The 18,694-nt window shown below is 42.8% G+C and overlaps 1 protein-coding gene across 9 annotated transcripts in view; it reads right to left on the bottom strand.

Moving 5' to 3' along the window:
- Positions 1–18,694, bottom strand: part of LOC122541051 (multiple C2 and transmembrane domain-containing protein 2-like) — a 476,548-nt gene that overhangs the window by 133,493 nt on the left and 324,361 nt on the right. The window contains exon 18 of one of the 9 annotated variants that reach the window (XM_043677553.1): positions 7,967–8,656. The exons of the other annotated variants lie outside the window; for them this stretch is intronic. Within the exon in view, the coding sequence (XP_043533488.1) occupies positions 8,591–8,656 (66 nt within the window). The 3' untranslated portion in view covers positions 7,967–8,590. Of the gene's footprint in view, positions 1–7,966; positions 8,657–18,694 lie in introns of those variants that run through there. 9 annotated transcript variants of the gene reach the window in all.

The following is an 18,694-nucleotide window of genomic DNA, read 5'->3' on the forward strand; positions in this document are numbered from 1 at the left end:
TCACTCGGTCACTCAGCAAGCAATGCTTTTCAAACCAACTTAGAAAATAAATTTTACAACCTCTTAACATGGAGTGCTATTTTGAAAACAGTAACTTACATGCCTATTAATTTCATTATTAGATACTAGCAATGGCAGAGAAAGCAAAGAACAATAATCTGTGCTTTGCTGCAGAGATTTATCTGGTTAGCTGTCGTTCAGTGGCTTGTAGCCTTATCTCTCAGTCAGGAGTTTGAGGTTCAAGTCCCACCCTGTGGTTATGATTACAAAGTCAAGGCTGACACTATATTACAGAAACACTTTCAGCTGAGAAGTTAAATGAGGCCATGTCTTCTCTCTCTCAGGATGATACAAGTGATCCCACTGCACTTCCAAAGAAAAGCTGGGGAGGTTCTGTTGAATGGTTTGGCCTTCTGTTAAATGGGCGAGTGGGCAGCACGGTGGCTCAGAGGTTAGCACTGCTGCCTCACAGCACCAGGGATCCAGGTTCAATTCGGGTGACTTTGCACATTCTCCCTGTGTCTGCGCAAGCCCCCTGCTCTGGTTTCCTCCCACGGTCCAAAGATGTGAAGGTTGGGTGGATTGGCCTTGCTAAAGTGCACATGGAATGCAGGCTATAGGTGGGTTAGCCATGGGAAATATGGGCTGAGTGTGGGTGGGATACTCTTCGGAGGGTCAGTGTGGACCCGATGGGCTGAATGGCCTCCTTCAACACTGTAGGGGATTCTATGAGAAAGAGATTATCTGGTCATTGTTGCCTTACTGCTGTGGGAGTCTGCTATGTGCAAATTGGTTGCTGCATTTCTTAAAATACAAAATATCAAAAATATTTCATTGGCTGTAAGATATATTGCAGCAGCCTGAGTTTACAATAGATGCTTTAAAAAAGTTGGTCTTTCTTAATCGAATATAGACAGCATTATGTTGATTTGTCTATTGGATGCCCCTATTGAATATTCTGAATATGCTGACTATTAGGGCCCCCAGTGCATTGGGACATAAGACAAACTTCTATCTTTTTATGTTTTTTTGCAAGACTTTGGGAGAAGCGACTGTCAAAGGAATCCTTTCAGTAATCCAATCAAAATTAAGCAGGAACTCAGCATAAGTCCTGCATCGAACAACAACAAAATGATATGATTCAAAGCATGACCGATCTTGCACTGTAGTAACGAGAGGGGGTTGGCCTGCAGAAACTTTTCAACATTTTGAACGCTTCTGAAAGTGACAATGGCATTTTTAGAACAAGGAAATGATCGCATTTTGATCATTTTTACATCCTTATCCCTTCAAAAATCAGATGTGTTCTTCCATTTGCCAAATTTGCTTTAAGTTGCAAAAAATTCGCCATTGTAAGTTTCAGATGAAAGAAATAATATGCAGATGCAGAAAGCTGAAGATATCTTTCCACACTTGAAGAGTTAGGGAAGGGAAGAGCTAGAGGCCTTAGCATCTCTGGTCAGTGTTAATCGTCTTCATCCATTAATAAGCAGTAATTTTTTTGACACAACATGGCAAGCCTTAAATGCTACTGTCAGGATGCATTTTCCATTCAAGCGTCAGCTGTGCAGTGCTACATCAGGCCGCAGTTTACAAGGCAGGTAAAGGTGAGATAAACAAGCTGTCAGAATTGTCACCCACAGTATGAGCCACGCTTTAGTGTATAATCAGTGCTCAGGTTTCTTAATCTTTACGTTTGTAGACAATGAGATCCACCCTCAGCCTTTCTGCTGCTGCTTGACATGAACCATCACCTCCGGTGTCCATTTAAATACTTCACAAAGTGTGTCTTGCATTAACAACATCTAGAGGGGGTCTGTAATCTGTGCTGGATGCATTAACACCATTCGACCTCCCGGATGATAGATCAGATGGCTGGACGCGTAATGCTCCCTCTAGGCTTTTAAGCAGGAGTGTTAGCTGAATTGGCATGTCACTCTGTGTGCATGTAGTGGCTTCATACAGTGGAAAAGCAATACTGCGCTTCCTTGGAATAATTAACATGCTTTTACGTATCAAGGCTGAAGCAAAGGAATATTTATGATTGCATATTAGGGATGGAATAAAAGAGCTGCTTTACACAGTCTGGAGCTGGCTGTCGATCGTGGCTCTATTTTTATATACTTGTGGGACCCAGAAGGAGCGGTAATTCCAATTTCCTGCATGGATCAGTGAACGAAAGTAAAAGCATCTCCTGAAATGGGAAACTGCACTTTAGCACAATCGCCAGAATAAGTAAAGCCACAAAGATGTGCAACATCTATTCGTCATTAGCAGAAAATCCAGCCTCACAAATTGATAAGGGAGGGGGGGAAAGTTCCAAGGATTAAAAAAGAAGTCTATCGTTAGGAGCTTTAAAGAAAACAAATCCAGAATAGCGAACAAATTGAGTCATAGAGATGTGGAGCACTGAAACAGACCTTTCAGTCCACTTGTCATGCTGACCAGATATCCTAAATTAATCTAGACCCATTTGCCAGCATTTGGCCAATATCCATCTAAACCCTTCCTATTCATGTATCGATCCAGATGCCTCTTAAATGTTGTAATGGTACCAGTCTCCAACACTTCCTCTGGCAGCTCATTCCACACATGCAAGACTGTGTGGAAAGGTTGCCCCTTAGGTCTCTCTTAAATCTTTTCCCTCTCACCCTAAACCTATGCATTCTAGTTCTGGACTCCCCTACCCTTGGGAAAAGACCTTGGCTATTCACCCTACCCATACCCCTCATGATTTTATGTATAAACCTCTATAAGGTCATCCCTCAGCCTCCGACGCTCCAGCAAAAACAGCCCCAGCCTATTCAGCCTTTCTCTATAGCTCAAACTCTCCAACCCTGGCAACATCCTTGTAACTCTTTTCAGCACACGTTCAAGTTTCACAATATCTTTCCTTTAAATTTAATTTTCTGTAAAATGCCTTTGATTTCTACAAAACGATTCCGCAAAATATTGACTCATGCCGGTGCTGTCACATAGTCAGCACTGTGTTGTTGAGGCCATGGCTGCGAGTCAGTGAGTGCATTCAAGACAGAGAATGATAGATTTCAGAGTACCAAGGGAATAAAAGGATTGGTGAATGGTGTGGCAGGTGGAGTTGAGGTAGAAAATCAGCCACGATTGTACTTATTGGCAGAGCAACCAAAGTGCCTACTCTTGCTCCTATTCATGCATCATTATGAGAACCAACTTCCAGCAGATAACATGCTAATAAAAGATGTTCATCTCATTCTATAACTCATCGAATGTATTCAATTTTCAGTTCAAAACCTGCTGCTGACCAACTACTAGACAGAGGTGATCCATATACATTTTGTTATTCCTTCCATATTTATGCAAAAACAAATTGATATACATAAATATACACATGTAAGAATGTTAAATATGCTTTTTCTTTATTTATTCATTTTGTGGGATGTGGGTATCGTTGGCTGGCCAGCATTAATTGCCCAGTCCTAGTATATTAAAAATAATATTTATATAAATTACAAAAATGTGTCTGTTACTCTGAAACATATATGCTCTGTACAGATATTTGTTTAGATCTGTGCATACAAGTTTAGATTAGATTCCCTGCAGTGTGGAAATAGGCCCTTCAGCCCAACCAGTCCATACTGAGCCTCCGAAGAGTAACCCACCCATTTCCATGTGATTAATGCACCTCACACTATCGGCAATTTAACACGGGAATTTAAATTCACCCGACCTGCACGTTTTTGGACTGTGGGAGGAAACTGGAGCACCCAGAGGAAACCCACGCAGACACGAAGAGAATGTGCAAACTCCACACAGACGGTTGCCCGAGGCTGGAATTGAAACTGGGACCCTGTGTTTTGAGGCAGCAGTGCTAACCACTGTGCCACCTTTTCTTCATTCATTCAGAGAATATGGACATTGTTGGCTAGAAGCATTTATTTCCCATCCCTAGTTTCCCTTGAGAAGGTGGTGGTGAACTGCCTTCTTGAACCATTGCAGTCCATTTGCTGTAGGTACACCCACAATGTCCTTGGGGAGGGAGTTCTAGGATTTTGACCCTTCTATCACCTCTATCCTTTGCACCTCCCACTGATCTCTGATGGCTCACGCTCTATGCTTCTGCTCTAAGAAATTCTCAACTCAATTTCTGACACCACAGCCTCGTCAAGCCATTAGTTCTGAAGAATCATCATCCATTAACTCTGTTTCTCTCTCCACAGATGCAGCTGTTCCTGTTAAGTTTCTCCAGCATTTGGCTTCTACTTCAGACATTAGAGCAGATGCATAGAAACAATTAAAGAGAAACCCAATTTCCCACTGAAACACTGACATGCTGCCCTGTCAGGTGGGAAGATGGTTATCTAAAGTTGTTGTAATACAATTTTGCTTCTCTTTATTCTTTGATGGGATGTGAACATTGTCTGCGAGACCAACATTGGTTGCTCATCCCCCCTTACTCTTGACCTGAATGGCTTGCTTGGCCATTTTAAGAATGCAGATTTCGTTTCCCTGAAAGACATTAGCAAACCAGATTGGTTTCTAAACCACAATCGATTCTAGTTTCACATCTACTGACAATATTTCTCAATTCCAGAATTATTAGTTGAGTTTAAATTCCATGCTGGGATTTCAACCCAAGTCTTGGCCTCTGGGCTTTGTAATCCAGCATTATCATCATTATGCAATTGTTTGCCACTTAGTGTAACAATATTCCAAGCTATTGTGTTTGCTATTGAAACTATTACAACAGTTTTTCTCTTTAATATTAAGTTCTTCTGGAATATATCAAAGTCTATATATCTAGATTAGATTAGATTAGATTAGATTAGATTACTTACAGTGTGGAAACAGGCCCGTGGCTCTGTTGGTGAAAGATCTATAAACAGTTCTCTGTGCAAATATTATATCGACACTATACTGGAAACAATTTATTCCCTTAGCATGCATCTTTACTTGGGAAGTTTAATGTGGAACCTCAACTTTTCTTCACTTCAGCAGTTTCCTCTGCAGCTTTTGTTTTATTTTTTATGAATAGCCAAAGAAACGCAAGTGAATTTTCTTTTGCAAACCGTTCAGGGAGAAATTTAGGATGGCACTTTAATCAAAATGTGCAATTTTCTACCGCCCAAAAGTAATTATGTCAGATTCAAAAGGACGAGTGTAATAATGAACTCCCACGATCATAGAGATGTACAGCATGGAAACAGACCCTTAGATCCAAAATGTTGCAATTGTACCAGCCTCCATCACTTCCTCTGGCAGCTCATTCCATACACGTACCACCCTCTGCGTGAAAAAGTTGCCCCGTAGTTCTCTTTTATATCTTTCCCCTCTCACCCTAAACCTGTGCCCTCTTCTGGACTCCCTGACCCCAGGGAAAAGACTTTGCCTATTTATTCTATCCATGCCCCTCATAATTTTGTAAACCTCTATAAGGTCACCACTCAGCCTCCCACGCTCCAGGGAAAGCAGCCCCAGCCTGTCTATATAGTTTTGTTAAATACTGCTCTGCTCTTCATTTACTGTGTAATCTGCTGAATTATTGTAACAGAGTGAATTACTCCAGCAAAACTCCATGTGGCACAGGAAGGTTATTGCCTCTGATATAATTAAAATAATCTTATTTTCATCAGGGACTCTGCTCAAATATAGAGCACTGGTGTCAACACATCAACAGCAAACACTAAGGTATAAGCAACAAAGTCAAGGCATGGTTTGTCAAAACTTCCCAACTGCATCATCTGAGGAGTTTCTGAGAACCACCACAGTTTCACCCTGTGGTTTTTAACATCATGAGAACCTCCTTGTCCAGTCTCTCCCTATTCAAATGAAAGTTAAATGCGGATTTTACTCTTTTTTTCAAAAGGAGATATGATCATCTACATCCTGAAAGGTATGGGAAGATTAATATAAAATTGAGTGTTTATTTTTCTGGTGTTCAAAATACTTTGCTGCAACTGAAAGACAGAAAAATCCAGGAATACATTGCACTAAAAATCTACAATGGTATTTTTGTAATGTCTGTATTTAGTTATGATTACTATTACTTAATGTTTGCTAAACTTACACAGTCTGAACATGTTTTCCAATTTTCCACAAGAGGTGTTTTTGGTGAAATGGTTTCCTTTTTTGAAAACTCCTACTTAAAGCCTTATTTAATTAGTTGATTCTTGTTATATACTTGAATCACCTCATCACACAGTAAAGGGAGTGTCAGTCAAAGGCCAATGGGGTATCTTTTCTCTTAGAAATTTCCAGAATGAGCCATTATGCAATCAGGTCACAACAGAACACGCCTATTGCTTTTGTCACAGGTTAGCCTGTGGTCTTTTTGAGATTTTAACTTTATTGCTCATTGCTTAGGAGAGGGACATGCTTTAATCCAAAAGCAGTGTAATAATGGCAAACCCGGGAAGGTAAAATGACCAGCAAAAGTATCAATGTGGTTCCATTTAAAAATGATTTGAGAGTTTAGAAGAAATCAAGTAATAGATTTCCTCAGTAACCTTTCGACCTGAAGATACTGACGGCAGCACAGATTGCCCAATATTAACACACTGACTGCAGCTTGTTCTGCACCACACAGTCCATAATGTGCAACAATCCAGCACTTTATGGCATGTCATATCTTTTAATGTTTCCTCCTCATCTTTCAGTTAGAACAAATTTTACCCACACAAACTAATGGAAGTGTGTGGTGAAGTCAACAGCACATCTGGAATCCTAGTGAGAAGTCAGACTGACAGTCAATCTAACTGAAAAAGAGAGGGAAAGAAAAATTGGATTCAGAGAGAGAGAGAGAGAGACAGAAAGGCAAAGATAAGAAATTACTTCCTTTTTAAACAACTGAACTTTGCGGAAGGTTTACTACCTGCAACAGCAAAACTCTAGTTTTATTTGTTCCCTTTCTGGTCGAAGTAGTTGAAACATTGCAAAGAAAATTCCCGCTATCTGAAGTTTCCTTGTGCCATTATGTCATTAGTCCCTAAATTTCTATGATGAGTTTAGTTTATTTTATTATTCTTACATAAAATGTGGATGCATAGGAATCCACGCAGAGGCCGGGGCTCACTCAAGGCTCAAGGACGGGAGCTCAGGAGAAAAAAGGAAATAAAACGTACGAAAAGAGGAAAAAAAGGAAATAAGTGGACACAGTGGACAAGCTCTGGCTGGGGCAGTCCTACTCCACCGCCATCTTGGGAAAAAAGTTCAGGTGTATATGATGCCAAATGGGATTAACAAAGTCGATATATAAAGGAAATTTCCTCTTGTAGGGGCAATCTAGAATGAGAGGTCGTACTTTTAGGAAAAAGCAGTGACAGATTTAAAACAACGGTGAGGAGAAATTACTTTTCTCAAAATGTTGTGAGGCTGTGGAATTCCCTACCCTAGAGTGTGAGGGATGCCGGAACATTGAGTAAATTTAAGGAAGTGAAGAAATATTTGTAATTCGTAGTGGATTGAGGGCAGGAAAATGGAGTTGAGGCCACATAAGTGGTAAAGCCTAGTGGGTATGTCACTGGACTATCACCCAGAGATCCAGGGGACCGCGCTGAGTCCAAATCCCACTCGTGGAATTTAAACTCAATTAATTAAAATCTGGAATTCCAAGCTAATTTCTCAAAGGCTGCCAATGAAGCAATCACTGATTGTTATAAAAATGCTTCCAGATCACCTTAGGGTGAAGCAAATCTGCTGCTGGTCTGGGCAACATGACTCCAGAATTGCAGCAATATGGGTGACTCTTCAATTCTCTGAAGAGTAATTCAAAATGAATAACAAACCCTGGCCTTTTCGATGAAGCCATAAAATTATTTAAAATAAGGGAAAAAAAAACCATAAATCCCATCTTATTGTATTTCTGTTCTGAGGAAGGGTCACTCAACCTGAAACGTTAACTCTGATTTCTCTCCACAGATGCTGCCAGACGTGCTCAGCATTTCCAGCATTTTCTGTTTGACTGATTCACAGCATTCCACAGTTCTTTCGGGTTTTTTATTTATTGTATTTAGCTCGGCTTATCTGAAGAGAAAATGTGTAATCAAGCATGTCTGCTTCACACTGTACAGCAAGTTCATGTTTCCAAAAATACTAAGCTTATACAAAGAGCCTTAAACTTTGCTCCCAAAGCTCTTTGACAGGCTTGAAGTATTAAGTTAAATCTTTGGAGAAACCGACTGCTAACGGTGTGATGACATTTCTAAATGGCAAGAATATTACAATGGATCAAAAACATGGTGGGGATTAACTCAAGTAGCTCCTTTTGAGAAACAAGACTTTATAATTTGAAATGACTCTGTGAGTGGACCAAAACAGCAGAGATTTGGCAATATCAAGGGCAGATGACAGGAAGATGCTCAGGTAGGACGTGAGTGAGATCTTGCTGTCTGATTGTCAATGCAACAGGGATTTAGTTAAACAGTGCACACCAACATCATGGTGTTTGATTGCCACACATTTGAAAGACTTCCCTCATACATACAGTCCAGATTTCATGCATGCAGCCTGCTTCTTGCACGCAGTCAGTGTTGAGTACATCTGGTCCAATTTTAATACATATATATTGGTTTCCATCAGATGCTTGAGACCATGTTGTGTCTCTGTGTGATTAGTTCTATCTTGAGAGAGCCTGATCAAATCCATCAAACAGCAGTGACAGACGCAACCGGAGTATATAAGCCTGGGTTGAGAAACAGAAAGGCAGATTTATTGTGTTTTTTTTAAAACAAAAGTTAAAACCCAGATGCTGCACAATCCCAGTAACAGGAAGACTACAACACCTATGATGCTATTTCCCAGTGAGTTTGAACAGCAAGCTCTATTCCATGATGCTGGGCTGAGTAAAGCCTTAATGATTACCAGTGTAACCTATGAAGTCAATGAGATTCTTAGGTATCTTTATTGGCTTTTAACTAGTCACTGGAGGGAGGCACACTTTATAAAGTCATTTTTGTTTTCCACGATAATGATATTCAAACTATAGACATAATCCTGTCATTTGCTTTCATAGGAGGTTGGCTGGGTGGATCTCAGTGAGGAGAAAGTGAGGACTGCAGATGCTGGAGATCAGAGCTGAAAATGTGTTGCTGGAAAAGCGCAGCAGGTCAGGCAGCATCCAAGGAGCAGGAGAATCGACGTTTCGGGCATAAGCCCTTCTCAGTGAGTATGAGTTCCCTGATGGGGGGCTGTTAACCTGAGCCAGGAATCTCAGAGATTCTCCTCACTCTAGGAACTGGCTCTGAGCCAGCTGGTCAGAGTCCATGTACAGAGCATGTGTAAATAAAGAGTAAATTTGTGATGGGATACTGGCCTCCACAGAGTTATTTGACATAGTTTCCACAAGACAATAACAGACCACAACCCATTTGTCCAGAATTCTTTTCTGTTTTTTTTGGTTGATTATGAGAATGTGGGCATCATTCACAAGGTTGTCCCAAGTCTAGTTATCCTTTGAGGTGGTGAGGTAACCCTCAGCAAAAGCCACTGGGGTCCATACAGTGTTGTGCTCATCTTATAAAGGGCTCAATGCTTCTGTCAAAATAGCAGGGGGAGGAATTTCAGGCAAACGCATTAAGTGTCCATTGACTGAGATCCCACAGTTGTAACTGCAGGGACGCAAATGCCCTAGCAGATCCTCAGTAGAGCTGAGCATCTCGGTGATGATGTCCATCATTAACTCTACAAGAAACTAGTAAGATATGTGCAGAGCAACTTGCCTGGCCTGAGTGGGTGGGTGGGTATGGGCATCTTCATTCCCCCAGACAAGAAAACCCTAAAAATGTCAAAAGAACTGCAAGTATGGAAATCAGAAACAAAAACTGAAATTGCTGGAAAAGCTCAGCAGATCTGGCACCATCTGTGGACAGAGAAAAATCTGAGTTGACTGTTTCGGGTCCAGTGACCCTTCTTCACTCGACCTGAAAATAAAGCCCCATTCCTTGACTGACATCAGGAAAGGTTTTTTTTGGGATCTTGCTCAACAATGCCGTATCTTTACTGCTGGACCCCAGGGAAGGGACTTCTCTCCAGCTGGAAAACTGTTCTCAAATGCTGGACGCTTCTGAGTTGTGACTGGAACTCGATTTCCATCACTCGCAACTCAGCTCCTGCAATTGCACACCCTCTGATTATGCAAAAGGACTTTATTTAAATTCCAGTCACCAACAGCACAGAAGGTAGTTGAGAGGAAGTGTGTATCTGAACTTTGAGTTATAGTTAGGGAGAGAGTGCCACAGTGGGTTAAACATTGTCCATTCACCTCAGGGAACAGGAATCAGCGCCACCTCATTGGGATTTACTTGACGATGGGAAGGGAGTTAATCCAGTTTTTAGAGGGTATTAAATTCTCTTCTTTTGGCACCAACAGCTGAAAGCAAAATTTATCTGCATTTTCAACTCTTTACTGCAGGAGTCTAATCTGTTTTATCTAACCAATAGTCTCTTCAACGAAGAATGGGAAGGATTGAAGTCCCTCTTCTCAACAACCAATATCTTACCATCATAACTTATTGCTCGTCTTGTTGAGATAATGATCGTGCATTATAATCATCACCTATATTTACCCAGAAATGTCCAATCACAACCCAAAGTACCGCCCCCTGTGCCTGATGGGATACTTACAGAGGATTCCCCTCCATTAAATTGTCCATTGTCTGCTCCTTCCACATTCTATAGGGAGAGGATGAACTGGGGCTGTTTTCCCCAGAGCGTCGAAGGCTGAAAAGGTGACCTTATAGAGGTTTACAAAATTATGAGGGGCATGGATAAGGTAAATAGGCAAAGTCTTTTCCGCTGAAAAGGTGACCTTATAGAGGTTTACAAAATTATGAGGGGCATGGATAATAGGCAAAGTCTTTTCCCTGGGGTCGGGGAGTCTAGAACTAGAGGGCATAAGTTTGGGGTGAGAGGGGAAAGATATAAAAGAGACCTAAGGGGCAACTTTTTCACACAGAGGGTGGTACGGGTATGGAATGAGCTGCCAGAGGAAGTGGTGGAGGCTGGTACAATTGCAACATTTAAGAGGCATTTGGATGGGTCTATGAATAGGAAGGGTTTGGAGGGATATGGGCCGGGTGCTGGCAGATGGGACTAGATTGGGTTGGGATATCTGGTCGGCATGGACGGGTTGGACCAAAGGGTCTGTTTCCATGCTGTACATCTCTATGACTCTATAAGTGCTCTTATAAGGTTGAGTTATTGCCTTACAGCAAATATCTCCTTCTTCTTCCCTTTCAGTAAAAAGCAACCACTTGTAATGATTGTATGGCACCTTTTTGCATCGTGCCTGAAGTGTAATGCGTAAACCAGCCTTTGAGCCAGGGAGAAAGAATAATAGTGAGCTTTCTGAAGGTGTTTTTTAAGGAGCACAGGGAGATGACGGGGCAGATAGCTCTTGGGAGGGAATACCACAGCATGTGGGTTCAGGCACTCATGATGGGACGAGGGAGAATTGTACAAAACGTTCACATCTGGGGAATGGAGAGTTTGGGGAAAGGGGAGTCATGGACAGTTGCTTAAGATATCTACATAACTCCAATAGCCAGGATTCAATGTTTTTATATATGGAGGTACTTCTTTCAGGAAGTGTCTAAGATAGCTGAATCCCCAGTTTAAGGCTTGTTAGCTGCAGAGAGCCAATACCAATTGTGGTTTCAAATTAACCTGTTGGACTATAACCTGGTGTTGGGTAAGTTTTGACTTTGTCCACCCTAGTCCAACACTGGCACCTCCATATCATGAACACCAAACATGCTCTTTCTCTTCGTTATGGCACACGTTTTCTCTAAACTAGAACAGGCGGTTTTAAGATGCAAATTCTTAAGCATGGAAGTGGACAATAGGTTTCCAAAGTTCTGGCTTGGAAGGTACCCTCTATGACACCTTGCTTTTCATTGACTGCCAAGGTGGTCCAAGGTGGAAACTGGAACTTTCTAGACAAATGTACTCACAATGTCAAAGCACTTGTAAAAAAAACCTTAGGGAAAGTCATGGAAGTTATGAGCTCCCACAAGGTAATATAATGATTTCATTTATACAATGCACCTGAAGTAAAAAGTCGTTTGTTTTTTGAAAGTGCACTGTTATTTCAAATAGTGTCATTTTTTAAAATGAAAAAACACAAGGCTAGCGAGACTGTGTGTCATGAGAAATCGTTGATATTGTCCCTGCGTGATCTTCATGAAAGAGTCAACCATAAAAACAAATAGGATCAGTAACAAAAACGTTAAATATTTATTCAGGGTCCCACACTGTGCTTTCAAGTTTCTCAATTCCAATAAGTGATTTGCAATTCACCAGATGTGAAGACTTGTGAGCAAATTCTAAGCCACCACGCCAATGGAGTCCTGAGGGAGTGCCGCACTGTCAGAGGTGTTAGTTTTACTTTTAGGTTGTAACCCTCACTCTCTCAGACAGAAGTGAAAGCTCCAGTGGCCTTGTCTGATAAAGTGAGACTGAGTGCTCTCACCACTGTCCTGATCAAAATCTATCCCTCAACCAACATTAACAGATTATCTGGGCCATTATCCCATTGAACCGATGATTAAAATATAGGCGTTTATATCTTGTTCCAGACAATGTATAAATTTGTTTTTTTTTGTGCTACGGAAGGGAAGACATGATTTTAGTTTCATTTTTCAAATTGTTTGATAGCTTTGGTGACAGGATGTCCATGGAATCCCAGCAGTGTGGAAACGTCATTCGGCCCAACAAGTCCACGCTGACCCTCCAAACAGCATCCCACCACCCCATCCCTACACACCCACCCCCGGCCAACCCACCTAACCTACACATGCCAGAACACAATGAGTAATTCAGCGTAGCTAATCCACTTAACTTGCTCATCTTTGGAGTGTGGGTGGAACCCGGAACACCCAAAGGAAACCTAAGCAGAAACGGAGAATGTGCAAACTTCACACAGAAGGTCGCCAGAGGGTAGAATCGAACCCCAGTCCCTGGTGTCGTGGGCAGCAATGCTAACCACTGTGCTGCCCGGAAATCTGGAAGCCTGTTTATATATGTATATGACTTAATAAGGTTTTACAACCCTTGGAAGGAAGAGGGGAGAGTTGATGATTTAGTGTCTTAAAAGGAAAAGTAGGAAAGGAATCTTCACTGTTACCTAGCAACAGGAATCCAGAGACAGGCAGAAGGGCAGAAGAATCCAAACGTCAGTCAGTAGAGAAGCAGGAAGCTTAAATTCTCTGGGTAGAAGTCCTGCAATTCTGCTGAAAACTGAGTTTGAGGAGCTTGTATATTTGCTTAGAAGTTACAATTATGATGGGTTTGTTTTGCAGTTGGTTGTAGGTGCCACAGGGAGAGCTACCAGCTGAAGAAAAGCAGGTATTCCTTCAGAGTAATTTGCCTATACGGAATCATGTTGCAGTTGTGCCAAGAAGCCTCAACATAGAGATCGTGATGAATCATCACTGTGATTTGCTGCCTTTGAGGATATTGCTGCGATAAAAGAAATAGTGACAGTCTCACTATGTACCCCAGTAGACGGATTGAAACAGTAGTGCCTCTAATGCTTTCTACAGAACTGAAAGGGATTATAAAGTGATGGTCTTCTGCTGCTGTCAGAGGGGCAGGAGAAACAAGTGGAACAGATGACAAAAGGGTCCCATATCAAAAGGCAATACTAATGGTAATTGAAAGATATACAGATGAAGAATAGGTGTTAAACTAATAGCAGAGGATCAATCAGCTCATCCGACAGAAAACGTGTGCTGACAAGGCACCTGAGGAAATGGGGTTTTAGTGGCAGGTAGGGCGAATCAACTGGAGGTCAGAGTTGATACTCTGAAACTGCTGAGCTAAATGTTAAGTCTGAATAATGTAAAAGTGTTTAGGTGGAAAATGAGACTCTGTTCGTCTAGCTGGTGTGGAGCTTTAGGGTGGAGGTATTCTGCAAAGTAGCCACTCAATCTGCAATGGTCTCTCCAAATGTAGAGGAGATCGCATTTTGAGCAGGGATACAGTAGGCGAGACTGGACGAAAGACAATTTCACCTGGAAGGTGTGTTTGGGGCTTTAGAGCGTCATGAGAAAGGAGGTAAAGGGCTAGATGTCAAAACATCGATGACTGCCTTGAAGAGGAGGAAAAGGGAGGCTAAAGAGCTGTTGGAGTGACAGTGAAGTGGAGCAAGGTGTTGCAGATGGAATAGTCCCCGTGGAATGCTGACAGATGAGGGGAGGGTTTGTTTGGTTGTGGTATCCTGCTGGAGGTGGCAAAAGTGGCAGAGGAAATGCAGTTAATGCTTTATCCTTGTTAAATCAACTTTTTTTGTTTATCCTAAAAGTACACTTGCAGACTCTTGTTAATGTGCACAGTAACCAATCTCCATTGTTTAGAAACACAGGTTCAGGTTTATCAAGGTAGGAGCAAATTACTGCAGATGCTGGAATCTGTGCTGCAAACAAAAAAATGCTGGAAATCGCAGCGGGTCAGGCAGTATCCATGGAGAGAGGTCTATCACGTCAGGTTTCATTCTGGGATCTAACTTGACCAGCTGGGATGATCATCTCAATGTGTGCTTTTCTCCCCATGTGCTATCTGTTCCAATGGCCAGCAATCTTAACATGTCACCATGGAAGTTGTGTTATCTAGCAGAAATTCTCTAAAAAACCATTAATTCAAACTTCACAGCTAAAGAATTCATAAACTGAAATATCAAAGAATTTGAAACTTGAGATTGGGGGGGGGGGGGGAGGTTTCTCCCAGACTGCTGCATTCTGCCGGAGGTTAGTCTTTCATGCCATCCAAACCTGGAAAGTCCACAACTAAGACACATCCTTCAGCAGCTGATCAAACAGTGTCCAAGGGCCAAGTAGAGGGTATACGACCCCCTCTACTTGATGCAGGATAAAGCACTGTACCACCAGCACTGCAATGGGATGTCTGGGTGAAGTGCACAGTGGTATCCTATGCAGTTTACAAATCTTACATCCAGGGGTGCCAAGTGAGCAGCAATGCTAAATTTACAAGAGAGTTACAGAAACCCTGCTACAAAGACGAGGCCATTCAGCCCATTATAATGGATGGACTGGGGAGCCATGGAAACCCACCGCACGGAAGGAGGCCATTTGGCCTGTCCTGCCTGTACCAGCTCAGTGAAGGAATGCCGCTCCCTATGACAAGAAATGCTATCTTCATCATGGCTCTTTCTCATCTGAGAAATCTGCGTGCCCAGGAGGTAATTATATTTGGCTGCTTCTTCAAGAATACTCACTGAGCATGGTCACTGTCAGAGTGATTTAGGAGTTAAACTGGAACCAAATGGTTTGGTCATTAGCTGTTTCCATTGCCAGTGCCTCAGCAATATATACTCTGCTCCACTATATTGAGCATGCCTTTCAAAACCTGTTTATCTGATTACTCGCCTCACACACAACTGACCATAAAAAGCAGCTCCCCACACGTGAATCTGATTTGTTGATCCCTGAGTAAAACTTGAGCTTACTTGATTGAAAACGACATCTAAACCTCTAATGAACAGGAAGAACAGAGTTCTGGGTCAGACATACAGAACACACCTGTAAAGATAAAGTGGTTTCTCAGTTGGCAAGGTATTGTTGACAACCAACAAAGCATTCATTTAGTTAACCAATTCATCACCTATTAGCCAACTACATCAAGTTGTCATACAGTCTCCACAACGCAAGCTGACTGCAACTGAATTGAACACCACAGTCCCATGTGGGTAGGTGAAAAAAACGAAAGGACAGGTTGATTCGTGTGGTTATGCTGCCACCTACAGCTCCATAACGGTAAATCAGCAGACCCTCTCAAAGAGAAGCTTTCAACTCCAGGTTTCCCCTTTCCTGAACTATTCAGCCTCGATGAAGTTCAAATCACTCAAACTCCATGATGTCCTTGATTGGGGTGCACCGCAGTGAAAATGTGCACAGGTCAATATCCTCCCTCGTCACTGTGTCCAGTGTACCGCAGTGACTGCTGGGTGACAATTCACTTGGTAATTCAGGGTAACATACAACAATATAAGAGAGGCGCTGTGGTCCAGTGGTAGTGCCCCTACCTTTGAGTCGGGAGGCCAGGGTTCAAGTTCCACTAGCTCCAGAGATGTGTAATAACATCACTGAACAGGTTGATGAACAAAAGTCCAAGGCATCGGACACCATTCAGCCTGCCCCACTTATACTAGCTTTTTGAAAACGTTGTTCAATGAGTTCCCCACAACCAGGCAATTTTTCTTCCAAAGTTACCGATGGATCTGTGTCCACCACAACTTCAGGCTGGGTGTTCCTACACATCATCACCGGGGTAGGTTAAACCTCAACTGGTGCGTGTCAAAGGTTTATACATGTTAGTACAGCGATTGGTGGTGCTTGGTTTTTACTGAGTACCTCGCTCCTCAGCATCGTTGTAAACTCCTGCAATGCCTCATTTGGTAACTCGGCTCCACATTCCTCGGGTTACCTTTCTGAATGGGGTGCAGTGGGAGCAAAGCTACCAGAAGCACTGACTTCCTTCTATGTCATGGGGGGGTGGGGGGGGTTAACACTTTCAGGACCGTCCCCAATAGAGCTCCAAATGTCACTTTGATGGTGGAGAGGCAGGACAAAGACCTAAGAAGATTGTTCTTATACAAAACTCCAGTTCCCTGAGGATCCAGTGAATCTTCTTTGCGAGGTTGATCTACTCCCGTGATGCAGGACTCTGTGCTCCTACTGGCTGTTTGTAGAGAGGCTAGAGGATCATCAGTTCAGTGCCTAACACTCTTTGGTTGCCCAGTGAAGAGAGTTATCTCCAGACAATTTGCAGACAGGCGCATTCCAAGGTCAACAGCTACATACTGATTTGATTTATTCTTGTCACATGCACCGAGATACAGTGAAAAGTGCTGTGGATTACAGGCAGATCATACCATATAATGTACATCAGGGAGCAGAATGCAGAACACAAGGTTACAGCAACAAAGGAGGTGCAGAGGGAGAGATCAACATTAACATTTGAGAGTTCCATTCAAAAGTCTGATAACAGCAGGGGAAGAAGCTGGCCTTGAATCTGATCATACACGTATCTCCCCAACAGAAGAGGGTGGAAGAGAGTATAACCGGGGTGGGAGGGGTCTTCGATTATGTCGGTTGCTTTTCTGAGGCAGTGGGAAGTATAGATGGAGTCAATGGATGGAAAGCTGCTTTGTGGGATGGACTGGGCTGTGTTCACGGCTCTCTGTAGTTTCTTGCCGTCTTGGGAAATGCAGTTGCTGTTCACATCATGATGCATCCAGGCAGGATGCTTTCCATGGTGCTTCTATAAAAATTGTTAAGGTCTTTATGGACATACCACATTTCCTTAGCCTTTTGAGGAACGAGAGACGTTGTTGTGTTTCCTTGACCATCGCGTTGACGTGGGTGAACCAGGACAGATTGTTGACGACCAACACTCCCTGGAACTTGACGCTTTCAACCATCTCCACCTCAGCCCCATTGATGCAGACCTCTCAGCCACAGTACCCCAAAGGGAAGGGGTGAAAACTGGGTTAAACCCCAGAGGTTTTTTACATGCCATGGAATGTACTGTCAATTATCAAACCTATTGAAGTTGTATTCAGGTACCTCAGTTCTGGGAAAGTTGAATATGACTGCACTTCCTGAAATACCGAATTCAGGACATTTTGCAGTATATTTTTACATAACTCATCATGGATCATTTTTTTGGGGATGATGTATATTACTGTGATCAAAGCCAATTTGTAACCTTCAGAAGAGAACCCTTTTGCAGAAGGGGTGGCTGCACTTAGCAGACTAGGTTCCTTCAGCTGACAGACAGACAAACGGAGCAGGGCCGGAAGTTGGGAAGTCTGAGGGTGGGATGGATAGGCCACTCACCCCTCCAGTTTGCCACAGATATCCAAATGAGATGGTCTTCATTGATAGAAAACCTATTGCTCTTCTTCCCCCAAACACCGAACTGTTATGTTTGAGAATTATCCAGATATCTGGGGCGGCATGGGTCGCTCAGTTGTGAGCACTAATGCTTCACAGCACCAGGGACTGGGTTCGATTCCAGCCTCAGGTGACTGTCCATATAGAGTGTGCATTTTGTGTGTGTGTGTTTTTTTTTCTCTTCCAGGTGCTCTGGGCTCCCCCCACAATCCAAAGATGCGCAGGTTCGGTGGATTGCCCATGTTAAATTGCCCTGTAGTGTCTAGGGATATGTGAGCAAGGTGGACTACCCATGGGATATGCAGGTTACAGGGATAGGGTGGCGGAGGTCTGGGTGGGATGCTCTTCGGAGGGTTGGTGTGGACTTGAAGGGCCAAATGGCCTGTTTCTATGATTTGAGTCACACTGAATGGTTGAGTTAAAGACCGGCATTGACTGCACCTCCACATCCATCCATCCATCATTCCACATCCCACCAGCCAAGAACTCGGTATCAGGGGGTAAGACACCCCGGCGCACTGCCGAGGTCACAAGGGAAACATGCTGAAGGAGTCATCCTGCATTATTGCCGAGGGAGCACGGAGCAGGGGCAGCAGACTCACTGCATTCCAACAGGGTAATGAAGCAAACCACAGCCTCAGGAAACACAAAGCTTTACCGAGTTCAGCTGCTGAAGCGAGGGAAACGATACCAAAACCTCACAATGCACCTCATCGCCTTTCTGCAGGGTGTTCCCAGCATTTACTGAAACCCTGGATAATCTGTTATGTTGTGGAGGTGCGGGTGTTGGACTGGGTTGGAGAAAGTCA

Source organism: Chiloscyllium plagiosum, chromosome 36 (assembly GCF_004010195.1).
Source record: "Chiloscyllium plagiosum isolate BGI_BamShark_2017 chromosome 36, ASM401019v2, whole genome shotgun sequence".
Taxonomy (NCBI): domain Eukaryota; kingdom Metazoa; phylum Chordata; class Chondrichthyes; order Orectolobiformes; family Hemiscylliidae; genus Chiloscyllium; species Chiloscyllium plagiosum.